The following is a 12,091-nucleotide window of genomic DNA, read 5'->3' on the forward strand; positions in this document are numbered from 1 at the left end:
CAATTGGACTTGGGACTCCTATTATCCGATTGAGCAACATGGTGATGGTGCATTAAGATGAGGTTTGGATAGTCAAGATGCATGGTTTTGGGATAATGTTGAAGTCAAGATAATGATGTAAATTGGAATGTCATTGGTACATGGAATTTGGATGATAGAGATCCACGACATTTAAATATTATAACCAATCTTTGGATTAAATTGGTGTTATGCAAAGATGAAAGCAGCACACGACATTGACCCGAGAAATCTTGACTTTGAGGGATATTATCAAAAAGGTTCTTTATCACAATATCCTGACGCTGAGAGTTAGAATGGAACTGGAATACTTTATTTGAGTGGCTGAGCATTACAAAATATATAAATAGAAGCAGTGGCAACGACAAAAAGGACCTCCAATCCAACACACAATTATCCTGTGCAAAACCTCTCAAACCTCTTTAGATTTTTTTTTTATTTTCTTTTTCCCGCCGACACATCTTCAGTTTGGATAAACAGCACTGCGAAGGCAACCGGCGAACACCTTCAATTTGGATAAACAACACTGTTGCCGTAGAATCAGCCGACTGAGGAGCACCTTCAGTTTGGATAAACAGCACTACGTCGAGACCGACTGGTTACCTATCCAAGTCTCGGTCGAGAGGGGTTTCCGAATCCTTATTGGTAGAGGTTATCTTATTAGCCTTCTCGGCGAAGTAAGGTGTTACGAGTTACGACATTCAGCGCATTAAACGGCGAGTGACTTTATGATTGGATACTCATAAGTGAGTTTCAGAGTTCGGCATTCTGACGGGCAAACCACATTCACCGTCAAGACATACATCACCTTTGAATACTTGTGTCCGTACAGTCTGGTGTCGATTCGACGTGCTTATACTTTCACGAATATAATCATTGTAACCGAATCCGGCGCCGACGATTTGTGAACTTCACAGAACTAGCAGCTTTGTCTTCAGGCTTGAGAATCCAAAGGTCGATATTTGTTCCTTCCTCGACCGCAGTCACAAGATAAAGAAGTCAGCAACGCACTCAATGCAACATCAACAAATTTTACTCCTCGGCCGACGAGTTGGCACGTCCTGCATTCAACCGAACGACGTAGTTGGCTTATTAGTTACATGGCCTGCACATCACGTAGGCTTTGTAATTTTTAGGATCAACAGCACTCATAAACCCAAAAATTCACACAAAAAAATGTGTCCAAAGTGAACTAGCTGAAGAGAAGAAGAAGAAGGAACAATATATTGTTTACATTAAGAATAAAATAATTTTTTTCAGTTATAAAATTAAAATTTAAAAAAGACATTAACCAATTATAAAAATTAAAGAAACTAAAAAAATAATGATTTAAATTAAAATTTATAGAGAAAAAATGACAGTTCTTTACAAATTTGAAAAAAAAAATCAGCATGCGCCTAAACAAAATTTGATGATTAAATCATCTCTAGGGGAAACCTAAGGCCATCTTCAACTGAAGGGTCTAAAGGGCTGAAAATAGCCCGAAAACCGTCTCCAACCGAGAGCTAGGCCAGAGGGCTGTGGAAGATGAGAATGCCCCATTAAATCGGAGAGGGCTGGAGGGCCGGCTGCATGCAGCCAGCTAGCCAGCCCGAGGCTGGCCATAATTCAAATCAATCCTGTCGGTTTTAACCGACAGGAATACATTCATATTATTTAGTATAAATGTATTCCTGTCAATTTTAACCGTTAGGATTGATTTGAATTTTTTTTTTTACAGTTTGATTATTATTTTTTTTTACGAAAATTTTCCTATAACTTCTATTTTTCATTTTTTTTAAATTCTATTTTTTCCCTGTAACTTTTATTTTACAAAATTTGTAGTTTTTAACAAATTATTAAAAACATTTCTAGTTTTTCATATTTGTTAAAAAAAACATTTAACAACATGAAACTTAAACAACCTTTAAGTTGTAGTTTTTAAATAATAAATTATGTTTGGTCATATGATCCTCAGTTGGAGGTGGTTTTTTGTGATAGGGCTAAAACGAGTCCTTTGACCCTTAGGCCCTCGGTTGGAGACAGAAGCAAGTATGGTCATGTACTGTTCATTAAAATACTAATATCTTGAAGAATCTTGGAAGACCAGAGAGTTAAAACAAGTCTTTTGACCAACCATCGGTTGGAGATGGCCTAATAAACATTTGTTTGGGAGGTTTTTTTGGATTCACATACATGATACTATCATGTGAAATTTGATCAGAGCATCATCACGTGCATATCTATCGACCGATTTACGATGTATTCCACACGCTATTTTTGTTCTTTTTGGTCTGAAACTTAATAAGTAAGCAAACATAAAAGTAGGCATACTGATTATTTCATACGTGGCAAAAATTCAGAGGACAAAATTCTCTAAATGTCGTCGATATTTATTGCAAAACCAGAACCGCCAGAAATTCAGAAAAATAATACTATAAATAGAAACCAACGCTTTCTCCTCTCTTTCTCTGAACTCTCCTTCCGCCTCCTGCTTTGTGTTGCAGCTCGGCCAACTCTCGACCGTTCGATCTTTCAACATTACAAAATCCATGGATCACGAGAACGGAGCTGTGGCGGTGGAGATGCTATCCGATGATTTCGATCCCACGGCTGTGGTTGCGGAGCCTTTGCCTCCGGTTGTAACCAGCACCGACGACTGCGATCTCCTCGGAAAATTGGCCGAAGACCACAAAGGTAGCCGGGAGAAACAGATGGTTCTCGGCCGGAACGTGCACACCACGTGCCTCGCCGTGACGGAGCCCGAATCCAATGACGATTTCACCGGCGATAAGGAGGCGTACATGGCCAGTGTCCTCGCGCGCTACCGCAAAACCCTTATCGAGAGGACCAAGCACCATCTGGGTAAGCTTTTTTTTTTTGTGCGTTTTTTCGATTGAAATTTGGAATCGAAGCAAAAATATTGAATCTGAATTGTGGGTTTTGATTGGAATTGGAAATGCAGGTTATCCGTACAATTTGGACTTCGACTATGGTGCTCTGACGCAGCTTCAGCATTTCTCCATCAACAATTTGGGCGATCCGTTTATCGAGAGCAACTACGGTGTCCATTCAAGGCAGTTCGAGGTCGGTGTTCTCGATTGGTTTGCTCGGTTGTGGGAGATTGAGAAGAATGAGTATTGGGGGTACATCACCAATTGCGGCACGGAAGGCAATCTTCACGGAGTCTTAGTTGGGTATGTTAAGTGTTTGATTAATTGTTTGTGTGAATCTGCTCTTAATTTATCAGCACATATGCTAATGAGTAATGACGGAGCTAAAGCAATTGGATGTGATGTATAATGCAATTGAATTCTTGCAGGAGAGAAGTATTTCCAGATGGGATTCTGTATGCTTCTCGAGAATCGCATTATTCGATATTTAAAGCTGCCAGAATGTATAGAATGGAATGCGAAAAGATTGATTGTCTGATCTCTGGTGAGATTGATTGTGCGGATTTTAAAACTAAACTTCTTGCTCACCAGGATAAACCCGCCATCATCAACGTTAATATTGGTATGTGTAAGAGTTGAGACACACATTGACACAAATTGAACTCAACCGTATATTATGTGCGCTTCCGTACTCGGATTGGTTGGTTGGTTTACTGAATTGCTTGAATTGCAGGAACAACTGTCAAAGGAGCTGTTGACGACCTGGATCTCATCATACGGACCCTTGAAGAATGTGGATACAAGCAAGATCGTTTCTATATTCACTGCGATGGAGCATTATTTGGACTTATGATGCCTTTTGTCAAACGTGTATGTCTGTCAACTTATTTCAATTCTTCTTGTTGTGGATAGGAACATGTCTCTTATGCTTATTCCCTTTAATTGCTTTGGTACCAAACTGTTTTTGCGTTTCGTACCGAGTTTTCTCGTTACAATTTTGTTGGGGATGGTGTTGTTGCTAATGTTTTAAGCTCATGAAAGCCTGCTCATATGATTGATCTTCTTTCAAGATTCGAGAATGAGAGCCTTGATTTGGCTCTTGACTGTTTATAATCTTTTTCATATTTAGGCTAGTTGAGCAACACTGATACGAGTGATATCTTTGATTGGATAGGATTAATTAATGAGCATAGTCTACTTTTAGTGAATCATCTTGTGACTTCGAAGATGAATTGCTTTGATAAGTTTGTTACCAACTTGGTTAGTGCACGATGAATTAGAGTCCGCTCGTATTTAAAAAGCTAGTCTGAAATAGCTGTAGTAATATTTGGTTTTGCGTCCTCATTTTGATATGCACATTTCTGTTTTGGATCAATGCTTTCCCTTTTATCACTATGCTTGGTGATGAACAGGCACCAAAAGTTTCGTTCAAGAAGCCCATTGGGAGTGTCAGTGTTTCTGGTCACAAGTTTGTTGGATGTCCAATGCCTTGTGGTGTTCAGATAACAAGGCTGGAGCACATTAATGCCCTTTCAAGGAATGTAGAATACCTAGCTTCGAGGGATGCCACAATCATGGGAAGCCGGAACGGTCATGCTCCAATTTTCTTATGGTACACGCTCAACAAAAAAGGTTACTCGGGGTTCCAAAAAGAAGTCCAGAAGTGTCTTAGAAATGCTCACTACCTGAAGGGCCGCCTTCGTGATGCTGGAATCAGTGCCATGCTGAATGAGCTAAGTAGCACAGTGGTGTTTGAGCGGCCTAAGGATGAAGAGTTTGTTCGTAGGTGGCAGTTGGCTTGCCAAGGAAATATTGCGCATGTTGTGGTGATGCCGAGTGTCAACATCGAAAAGTTGGACGATTTCTTGAGTGAACTAGTTGAAAAACGCTCAACTTGGTACGACGAGAAAGTTCAGCCTCCATGTATTGCTGCTGATGTAGGAACTGAGAATTGTTCCTGCGGGCAGCACAAGTGATTTTAAGTTTTCGCACTGAGCTGTTGTATTGCTGTTGTGATTTAACTTCTGGATCTCGTAGATTCTAGTGCTTTGTTCCGAAGGGTTTTCGCCCTTTGGCTCGTAGAATGCTAATCGATTCGTCGGATTTATGTTCTTGCCTTAGAACGCTTTTGAAAATGAAAATTCCTGTATCAGGACTTTGCTTTTGTTGTGAAAATGTCCACTTTTTTAAGGCCGTTAAAGAACTTCACGGTGGCTCCAACTGGTTTCATTTCCTTTACATTCCCTTGTTACTTTTGTTTGGTGGATTATCTTACAGCATCAAATCTTAAGGTAAGAAACCAAATACTTAGGTCTCATCGGCATTTGCGTTTACAGTTCTTTCTCTGGTTGTTGGGGCTAATTGGGTGACATGCCAAAATGATTGATGGTGAACAAACTCAAAGGTCATTTTTATTGATTTCAAATATCAGGAAACAAAGTGATGAGTTATGAAAAATCTCAGGACCATTTTGGCTAAAAAGCCCATTTAAATGTTTGCCATTACAATTTTATTGTGAAGTTTGTTAGCAGGATACCGCATGAACCAGTATTCTAGAAAGAATGGCTTGGTCTCTGGCTTTTGCAGATTTAGTTGCAAACCATATTATTTGTGTTTAATTAAAAGGATTCGAATGAATGGGTATGGGTTAACAATCCCGCCCTTTGGTTATCCCAATCAGGTATTTCATACCCAAAATCAATTCAAGCCCCGCTTACTTGTTCATTAATTGATTCTTAGTAAATGTGCGAAATAATATGAATGAAAATGATATTCATTCCATACAAATTCATGCATTGTAGGTAAGCATGCACTGAATCGGCACTGGAATGGAATAATTAATGGTAATATTACTTAGAATAAATCACATATTGTACATCTTGTAAGGTTTTCGGAAGCTGGTTAATTTACTATTTTTATATAATATCAGATTGTCCAAGTGTTGCGCCCAATGGCGCCTAATGTATTGTTTACGTGGATTATATGCTCACATTCTAACATAATATAACACACGCAATTCGTGTTATGCATTACATGCTTTTTCTTTTTAGTCTTTACATTTAAACCATACCCAAAAGGAAAAGATTTGAAATGGAGGAACTAAGGTTCTAAAAAGCACTAATAGGGCATCAGGCAGGGTCCTAACGTCTAGACCTCGAGACGGGCCCATGCAGTTTTTTTTTAATTTGAATTAAATATATTAAATAACATAAATAAATACATACTTATACTTAAAAAAAGTACATAATTGTATTAGGAACATGAATGTCAAATAAAATGACATATTAAAACATACTGAAAACATGGCTAACAAGTATATAATGAGTGTTCATCCAAATATTTAACAAGTCTCATTTTACACTCCTCACAAGTGCAACAACCTGTATTAAAAATTACTGTGTAAATTTATGAAATTACCCTCTATTGACGAAACGGTTGATTCTTTTTCGTTGATGTTCATGCTTTGACGTGTGGGACCCACCTCAACCGGGCCCATAGTTCTTTTTTTTTTCCACTCCCGTGACATCTCTCTAGAACACTCCTCTCTCTCTCTCTCTCTCCCTCTCTCTCTCCATCACACACACACACACCTAGCTCGACACTTCCCTCTCAGCTCACTCATTCTCTTCTCTCAAACCAATCCGAGACCATCAAGCCTCAAGAGGCCAACTTCACCCCAGAGCATCACTCCATATCCTCCCTCTCGTCCCTATCAACATTGTAGTCGGCATGCATGCATGGCGGAATAAGCATTTCTTAAGCAACTCAACTTGGAATCCGACGAAACCGAGGTGAGTTCGATGTGTTTAGGTTGTTTGGGTGATTTTGAGTTTAAAATCGAAGGTTTTAACCTTGTCCGTGGATGCTTTTCTATCCTCAGTTTTTCTAGCGAAACTCGACGGCTTACAAGCCAATTTCTGGCCAGTTCCGACCACGGTCAGCCCTCAAGTTGGTAAATACTTGTTCTCCTCTTCCTTAGCTTCACTTTGTTTTATTTTTAATCACTGGAAATGGTGGAGATTTGACCCCAAAACGAAGCCGGGGAAGTTTCTTGGCCAAAATCTTTAAATTCCAGTTTTCTCTTTCGTTAGGTCCGGTGACCTGTGAGCCCAATTGGGGCGATCTGACCCGTAACTCAAATCTCGGCCCAAGTCTAATCTGTTATCCAACCCAAAATCCAACATATTAACCTGGCCCAAAGCCTTGGCTCAATAACCCCAACCTGGTCCAACCCATCAGACCCATAACCCAGATTCGACCCAAATCTGACTCGACCCAAGTCTGATACCCAGTTCCATGGTCAGGGCGTGGGCCGTTCATGGCCGTTGCCCTGGCTAGCAAATGGAGCACACGCGCCTCCGCCGATGTTCACGATGGCATCGACGATTTTTCCAACCAACTTCTAGTGACCCACGGGTGGCCTTTCGAGTCGCCACCCTATGGCGCGCATGGAGGAACTTGATGTCCCTCCTTAGGTTTTTCGATGTGCCGAATCCAAATCTGCTGTCCGTTTTTCTAAATTCTATCATTCTGCTAGAGTTTGATTAATTGGTCTCTAATTATGGTTAGGTGCATCGGTGTCCTCTCTCATTCGAGCGACTTCTCGATAGTGGAATAACTGTGAGTGGATCCCTTCTCAAATGAATATTTTATAAATCTTAGGATTGCATGCATATCATATTTCATAATTTGAGCATATTTTAAAGTATGTTTTACGAATTTCCATATTTTTGGTTTGCAGAGAATTTATGATTTATTTAAATTACTTTATGAAATATTTATGATTTATTGAATTTACATTCTACTAAAGGTTATGAATTATTGGATTCATATGTAAAATTCGGTGGATTTACGAATATGAATTAGCATGGATTTATTTGATGAGGTTTTTAGCTTTTGAGCTTTGGTGTTTTGGCATGAGTTTTTGAGATATGTTTTCAGTGATTATCTAGTGGGTTATCATATGACACATACACACAACACAGGTATGTAGTCTATGGCCATATGACACAGTTGATGATAGTTATGTTATACCCCCAGCTTCACTGACAAACCAGTGTTGGACAGCTTCACTAGCCACGACTAGTGTCATTGTGTTATGCTACACATAAATATGTTTCTTCTCTAGCGTAACCCAGAGTTGTACAGCTTCACATCCAAGTGATGGGGCCTACCAATGTTTCTTCACTAGCGTGAACCAGTGTCGTACAACTTCACTTCAGGTGATGGACAAGTACTACCTTCGGGCGACTATAATACCCCTCGAGAGTACAGTAGTGATGAGATTTATGGATTTGCCTTTGGGCGACGATAACACCATTTAAGCATTGTTTTACTTATACTTGTTTTTACGAATGATTTCATGGCATCGTAGAGTTTTCAAAAAACTTACTATATGTAGTATTATATGTTTTCAAAACAGAGGGTTAGTATGTTCTTAAATAAAACGGTTTTCTTATTATTAGTATTATTATTATTATTATAAACTTTGGTCCACTCACTTTTTTGTTTTGCGCCCCTTTCAGGAGTTAAAATCGAGACATTCAATTTCGATGTCAGGGCATCTTTATGTAGGTATCTACGAGTCTTTTCTGCGTAGGACCCACTCCTTTATTCATATGTTTTATTGTAATTATTTCATATATTCCTTGATTAGTTGTATGCTCTGAACATATTTTCGCATTGACATATTTCTTTCTAATTACCTATCTTATTATATGCATGTTTAAAATGGCTTCGTCACCCTCGGGTATCGACTAGCACGTGCCTATCCTGGTATTTGGGGATATCGAGATTGAAGCGTGTCAACAAGTGTATTTTTCTTTTTAGTTATAAAAAGTTTGGAGTGCCAATAACAATTCTCTTTATTTATTTATGTAATAATATGATTACACAGTAAATTTTATTATTGCCCTAACTTTTGCTACCCAAGAAAGGAAGTTGCTAGCCCATGTGGTGGATGTAGCTCCATTTTACAGATAATTGGAGATGAAATTTCTTATTAGGGCTTCAAATATAATAGCCTCAAGGAGGATAGAACCCTCTTTGTGGATGCTCTTACCAAAAGCATATTATAAGTCTAAAGATATTATTATAAGTAGTAATGACTATTCACAATTAGAAGATTTATATGCTTATGTGAGGTTGTAATTAGTAAATTGTGTGGGAACATGATTTTCAGATAATCTGACGAGGGGGAAGCTACGAAGACCGACCTTAGAGGGATTAACAGAGCTTTAGAAAGGATAACTTAGATCAAATTCTAGACCATCAGCCTTACACGATTAGATCAATACTTTTCTAATAACCTACATGGTCTGGTTACTAAATGTATTATCGAAACAAGTCAATCTAATAAGCACCGAAACAATAGATAAGGTCCGCTCGTATCGAGAATGACCTACTTGCCCCTCAAAAAACGTTTCTATAACCATATTCTAATTAATAGAGAATCTTGAGAACTCCTATTGTCATGGGAATTGGTATATGCATCCAAGTAATCACTAACCTAATATAAAAGGATCTTCTTCTAGATTTCCTATTAGGATTCTCTCAACTTTTAATACGTTCCGTTTTCACAAGGACTCTCACTGAATGCTAGAAATACGTCTCTTAGAGCTTAAAGAGAGGATCTCGAATCATCTAAGGTATCTTGAGATCCCGTGCATCTCATTCAATGCATGGGTTGCGATAGAGGGATTCAAAATCAACGAGATTTCACTAGAATCTCACAAAACTCATCAAGATTTCGACTATAATATCGGGTTTCATCTTCAAATACGACATAGTTGTCATTGGGGACGACCTGCAAATCGTCGAGGTGGCTACAATGCGTCCTTGGACGACTTCAGGTAGTCGCAGATCGAAGTAGACGAAGAGATCGACGAAGAAGGGACGACATCAAAATGATGTTCTGTTGATCTCTGCTGGGTTTGGACATATGTTCGGCTTGGTCGCTCACATGGCTTCAGGCCGTGGCTCGGGGCGTCTGCAGGTCGCTAAACATGCGACTATGGTTTTATATAATTCATTTTCTTCTTTTTTCTTTGCTTATTCACACAGATTCAGTTCACCACAATTATTACAGCAATATAATAATACAAATGCGAATAATAATTTAGAAGATATATAATTTTGTAAACGAAAATTAGGGTTCATACTCAATTGTGAATGTTTCATGCAACTGGATTGAAAAAAAAATATCGACATTTAGATTGAGTTGTAGAAGAACTTGGATTGCGGATGGTGAGTCTTGTGAATGGGTTTGTAGCAAAATAACCTTAAGTTCCTTAGCATGTGTCATGAGCGTGTTAATAACGTGGTGCGACCTATTTTACTGAAGGGAGAAAGAGTGGTGTGACCTATTTTATTAAGAAAGAGAGCGGCAGAGAGGGATAGAGGAGAGCTTAAGGAATTTTATGTATTATTCCTCATGGCTAGTGCCTTTATTTATAGTAAACTTGAATGATTAAATCTTCTAATATCCTAAATACAATCTAATAGAAATCTATATAATCGCACATGTACAATAATTAATATCAAACCATAATTATAAGAAATAAACAAAACAATAAATTCTTTTTAAATTAAGAATTCATATATCGATAAACAAATAAAGTATTCATTCATCGATGTAATAATCTCTCTAAAATGATATTTTTCTTAGTCTCTAGAGTATTCATTTATAGAAGTTTTACTGTGTCCAAGGGCGGATTTGTATTGGGATCAAGGTAGTTCCAAGACTACTCGGAAATCAAGAAACAAACATGTGAAAGTCTTCAGTGATTCTTTGAATATTTGGTACAGATTTCTTTTGTACCCATCAACTGTTTAATGTAATGCCTAGTAGACATATTTCGGATGCATTCGACAAGTTTCTTCGACAACACTTAATAAATGCTCTTGATAGCACTCATCATATTGCTTTAGCCAACGTTAACATATGCACATCATGATTCGGCAAACGACAATAAGCTTACCAAGTGTTCGTTGAACTACCTCCATGGATAAAACCTGAACTTTGTATGTTTCTATTTAAAAATCATGGACCTTTAATATTAAACCCCTCAAAGTTCAAATCATAAATTTGCCACTCAATGTGTCTATATATTGTGCAATATTTTTTTTAGTACAAGCGAGATTCTATCTACATTAAAGATATGATAGCGGGTTTAGACTTAAAATACAGTAAGTTGAGTAGAAATGCCCTAATCACTAGGATAATTTACCAATGACTTCTTACTTTATTTTACTTTGTACAAACAATATTTTAAAAGGAGAAGTCAAACCTAGAACTCAGTTAGAAAGGAACATAAGCTACTACTATATATATGATATAACACACTATTCTATCTTTGATTTTTGTTATAATAATTGTTTTCTTGTCCAGTAGTATGTGTACATAATACAACATACTTAATTATATAATTGGATTTATGTCAATGAAATATAAAATAGGACCTATCCAATGGAAGAAGGGTTGAACATGTCATGCGCACCTAACTTGCATGTGATATTTCTTTATATAATGGACTTAATACACATTATAATGACTCAAATGATTCTTTAGTCATCAACTAACACAAATAATTTCATTCATTGACAAGACACGCCAATTATTATCCTTCTTGTGGCACAACAAATTACCCTCTAAGTTTTCAGACTTCACTCAAGTGATAGTGATGATCACCATCCTATTTATCATCGTTAGACGAGTTTAAATTTTGAGATTTTTGTCATTTCGAGATCTGTGTAGTGAATAGACACAAATCTCACTATACTCATCAAGTGATAATAAATAGGATAGTGAGCACTACCATCACATGAGGGTAGTAAGCAAAAATGCATCTCTCGTACATAGAACATATTTTCAGGTCCGGTTGCTGAGAGTTGTCCCACATCGATGAGGGGGCAAGTTTTCTATGTGCTTATATGGTATTGGGTTACTCTCTATATTGTCAATTGGTTTTATGGTGGAACCCCAATTTTATCACCGGCTGCCAAGACTCCATCAGCAATACAACCAAACCCAAAACCCTCCCTACACGTATGGCCTATCCGCCCCACCCTTCGATCCCACCGCACTCTTGGACGCAGTCCGACCGGGCGAAGAGAAGAATCGCTCCATACACAAGGTGTTTTGGTTCCATCCCGACCCGGCATATGACAGTGGCAGTATCCAAACAAATTATACGTCATAA

General features: G+C 38.1%; 1 protein-coding gene and 1 long non-coding RNA gene across 3 annotated transcripts; both read left to right on the forward strand.

The window, feature by feature from the left end:
- The first annotated feature begins 2,431 nt into the window (after positions 1–2,431).
- Positions 2,432–5,111, forward strand: LOC103935574 (serine decarboxylase). Its single transcript, XM_009345344.3, has 5 exons — positions 2,432–2,862; positions 2,963–3,194; positions 3,320–3,513; positions 3,625–3,761; positions 4,304–5,111. Exons 1-5 carry the CDS (start codon positions 2,550–2,552, stop codon positions 4,865–4,867), a joined length of 1,440 nt encoding a protein of 479 aa, XP_009343619.2. The 5' UTR covers positions 2,432–2,549; the 3' UTR covers positions 4,868–5,111.
- A 1,353-nt stretch (positions 5,112–6,464) lies between these two features.
- Positions 6,465–8,903, forward strand: LOC125475803. Of its 2 annotated transcripts, XR_007257225.1 has the most exons (4): positions 6,465–6,682; positions 6,772–6,843; positions 7,461–8,465; positions 8,652–8,903. It is a non-coding gene; the product is annotated as an uncharacterized LOC125475803 (long non-coding RNA). The 2 variants fall into 2 exon arrangements; XR_007257224.1 differs by having other exon boundaries at positions 7,461–8,903.
- Positions 8,904–12,091: the final 3,188 nt, after the last annotated feature.

Source organism: the organism of the source record quoted next, unplaced genomic scaffold (genome assembly GCF_019419815.1).
Source record: "Pyrus x bretschneideri cultivar Hongxiangsu unplaced genomic scaffold, Pyrus_bretschneideri_v1 Contig16, whole genome shotgun sequence".
In the NCBI taxonomy this organism is placed as follows: Eukaryota; Viridiplantae; Streptophyta; class Magnoliopsida; order Rosales; family Rosaceae; genus Pyrus; species Pyrus x bretschneideri.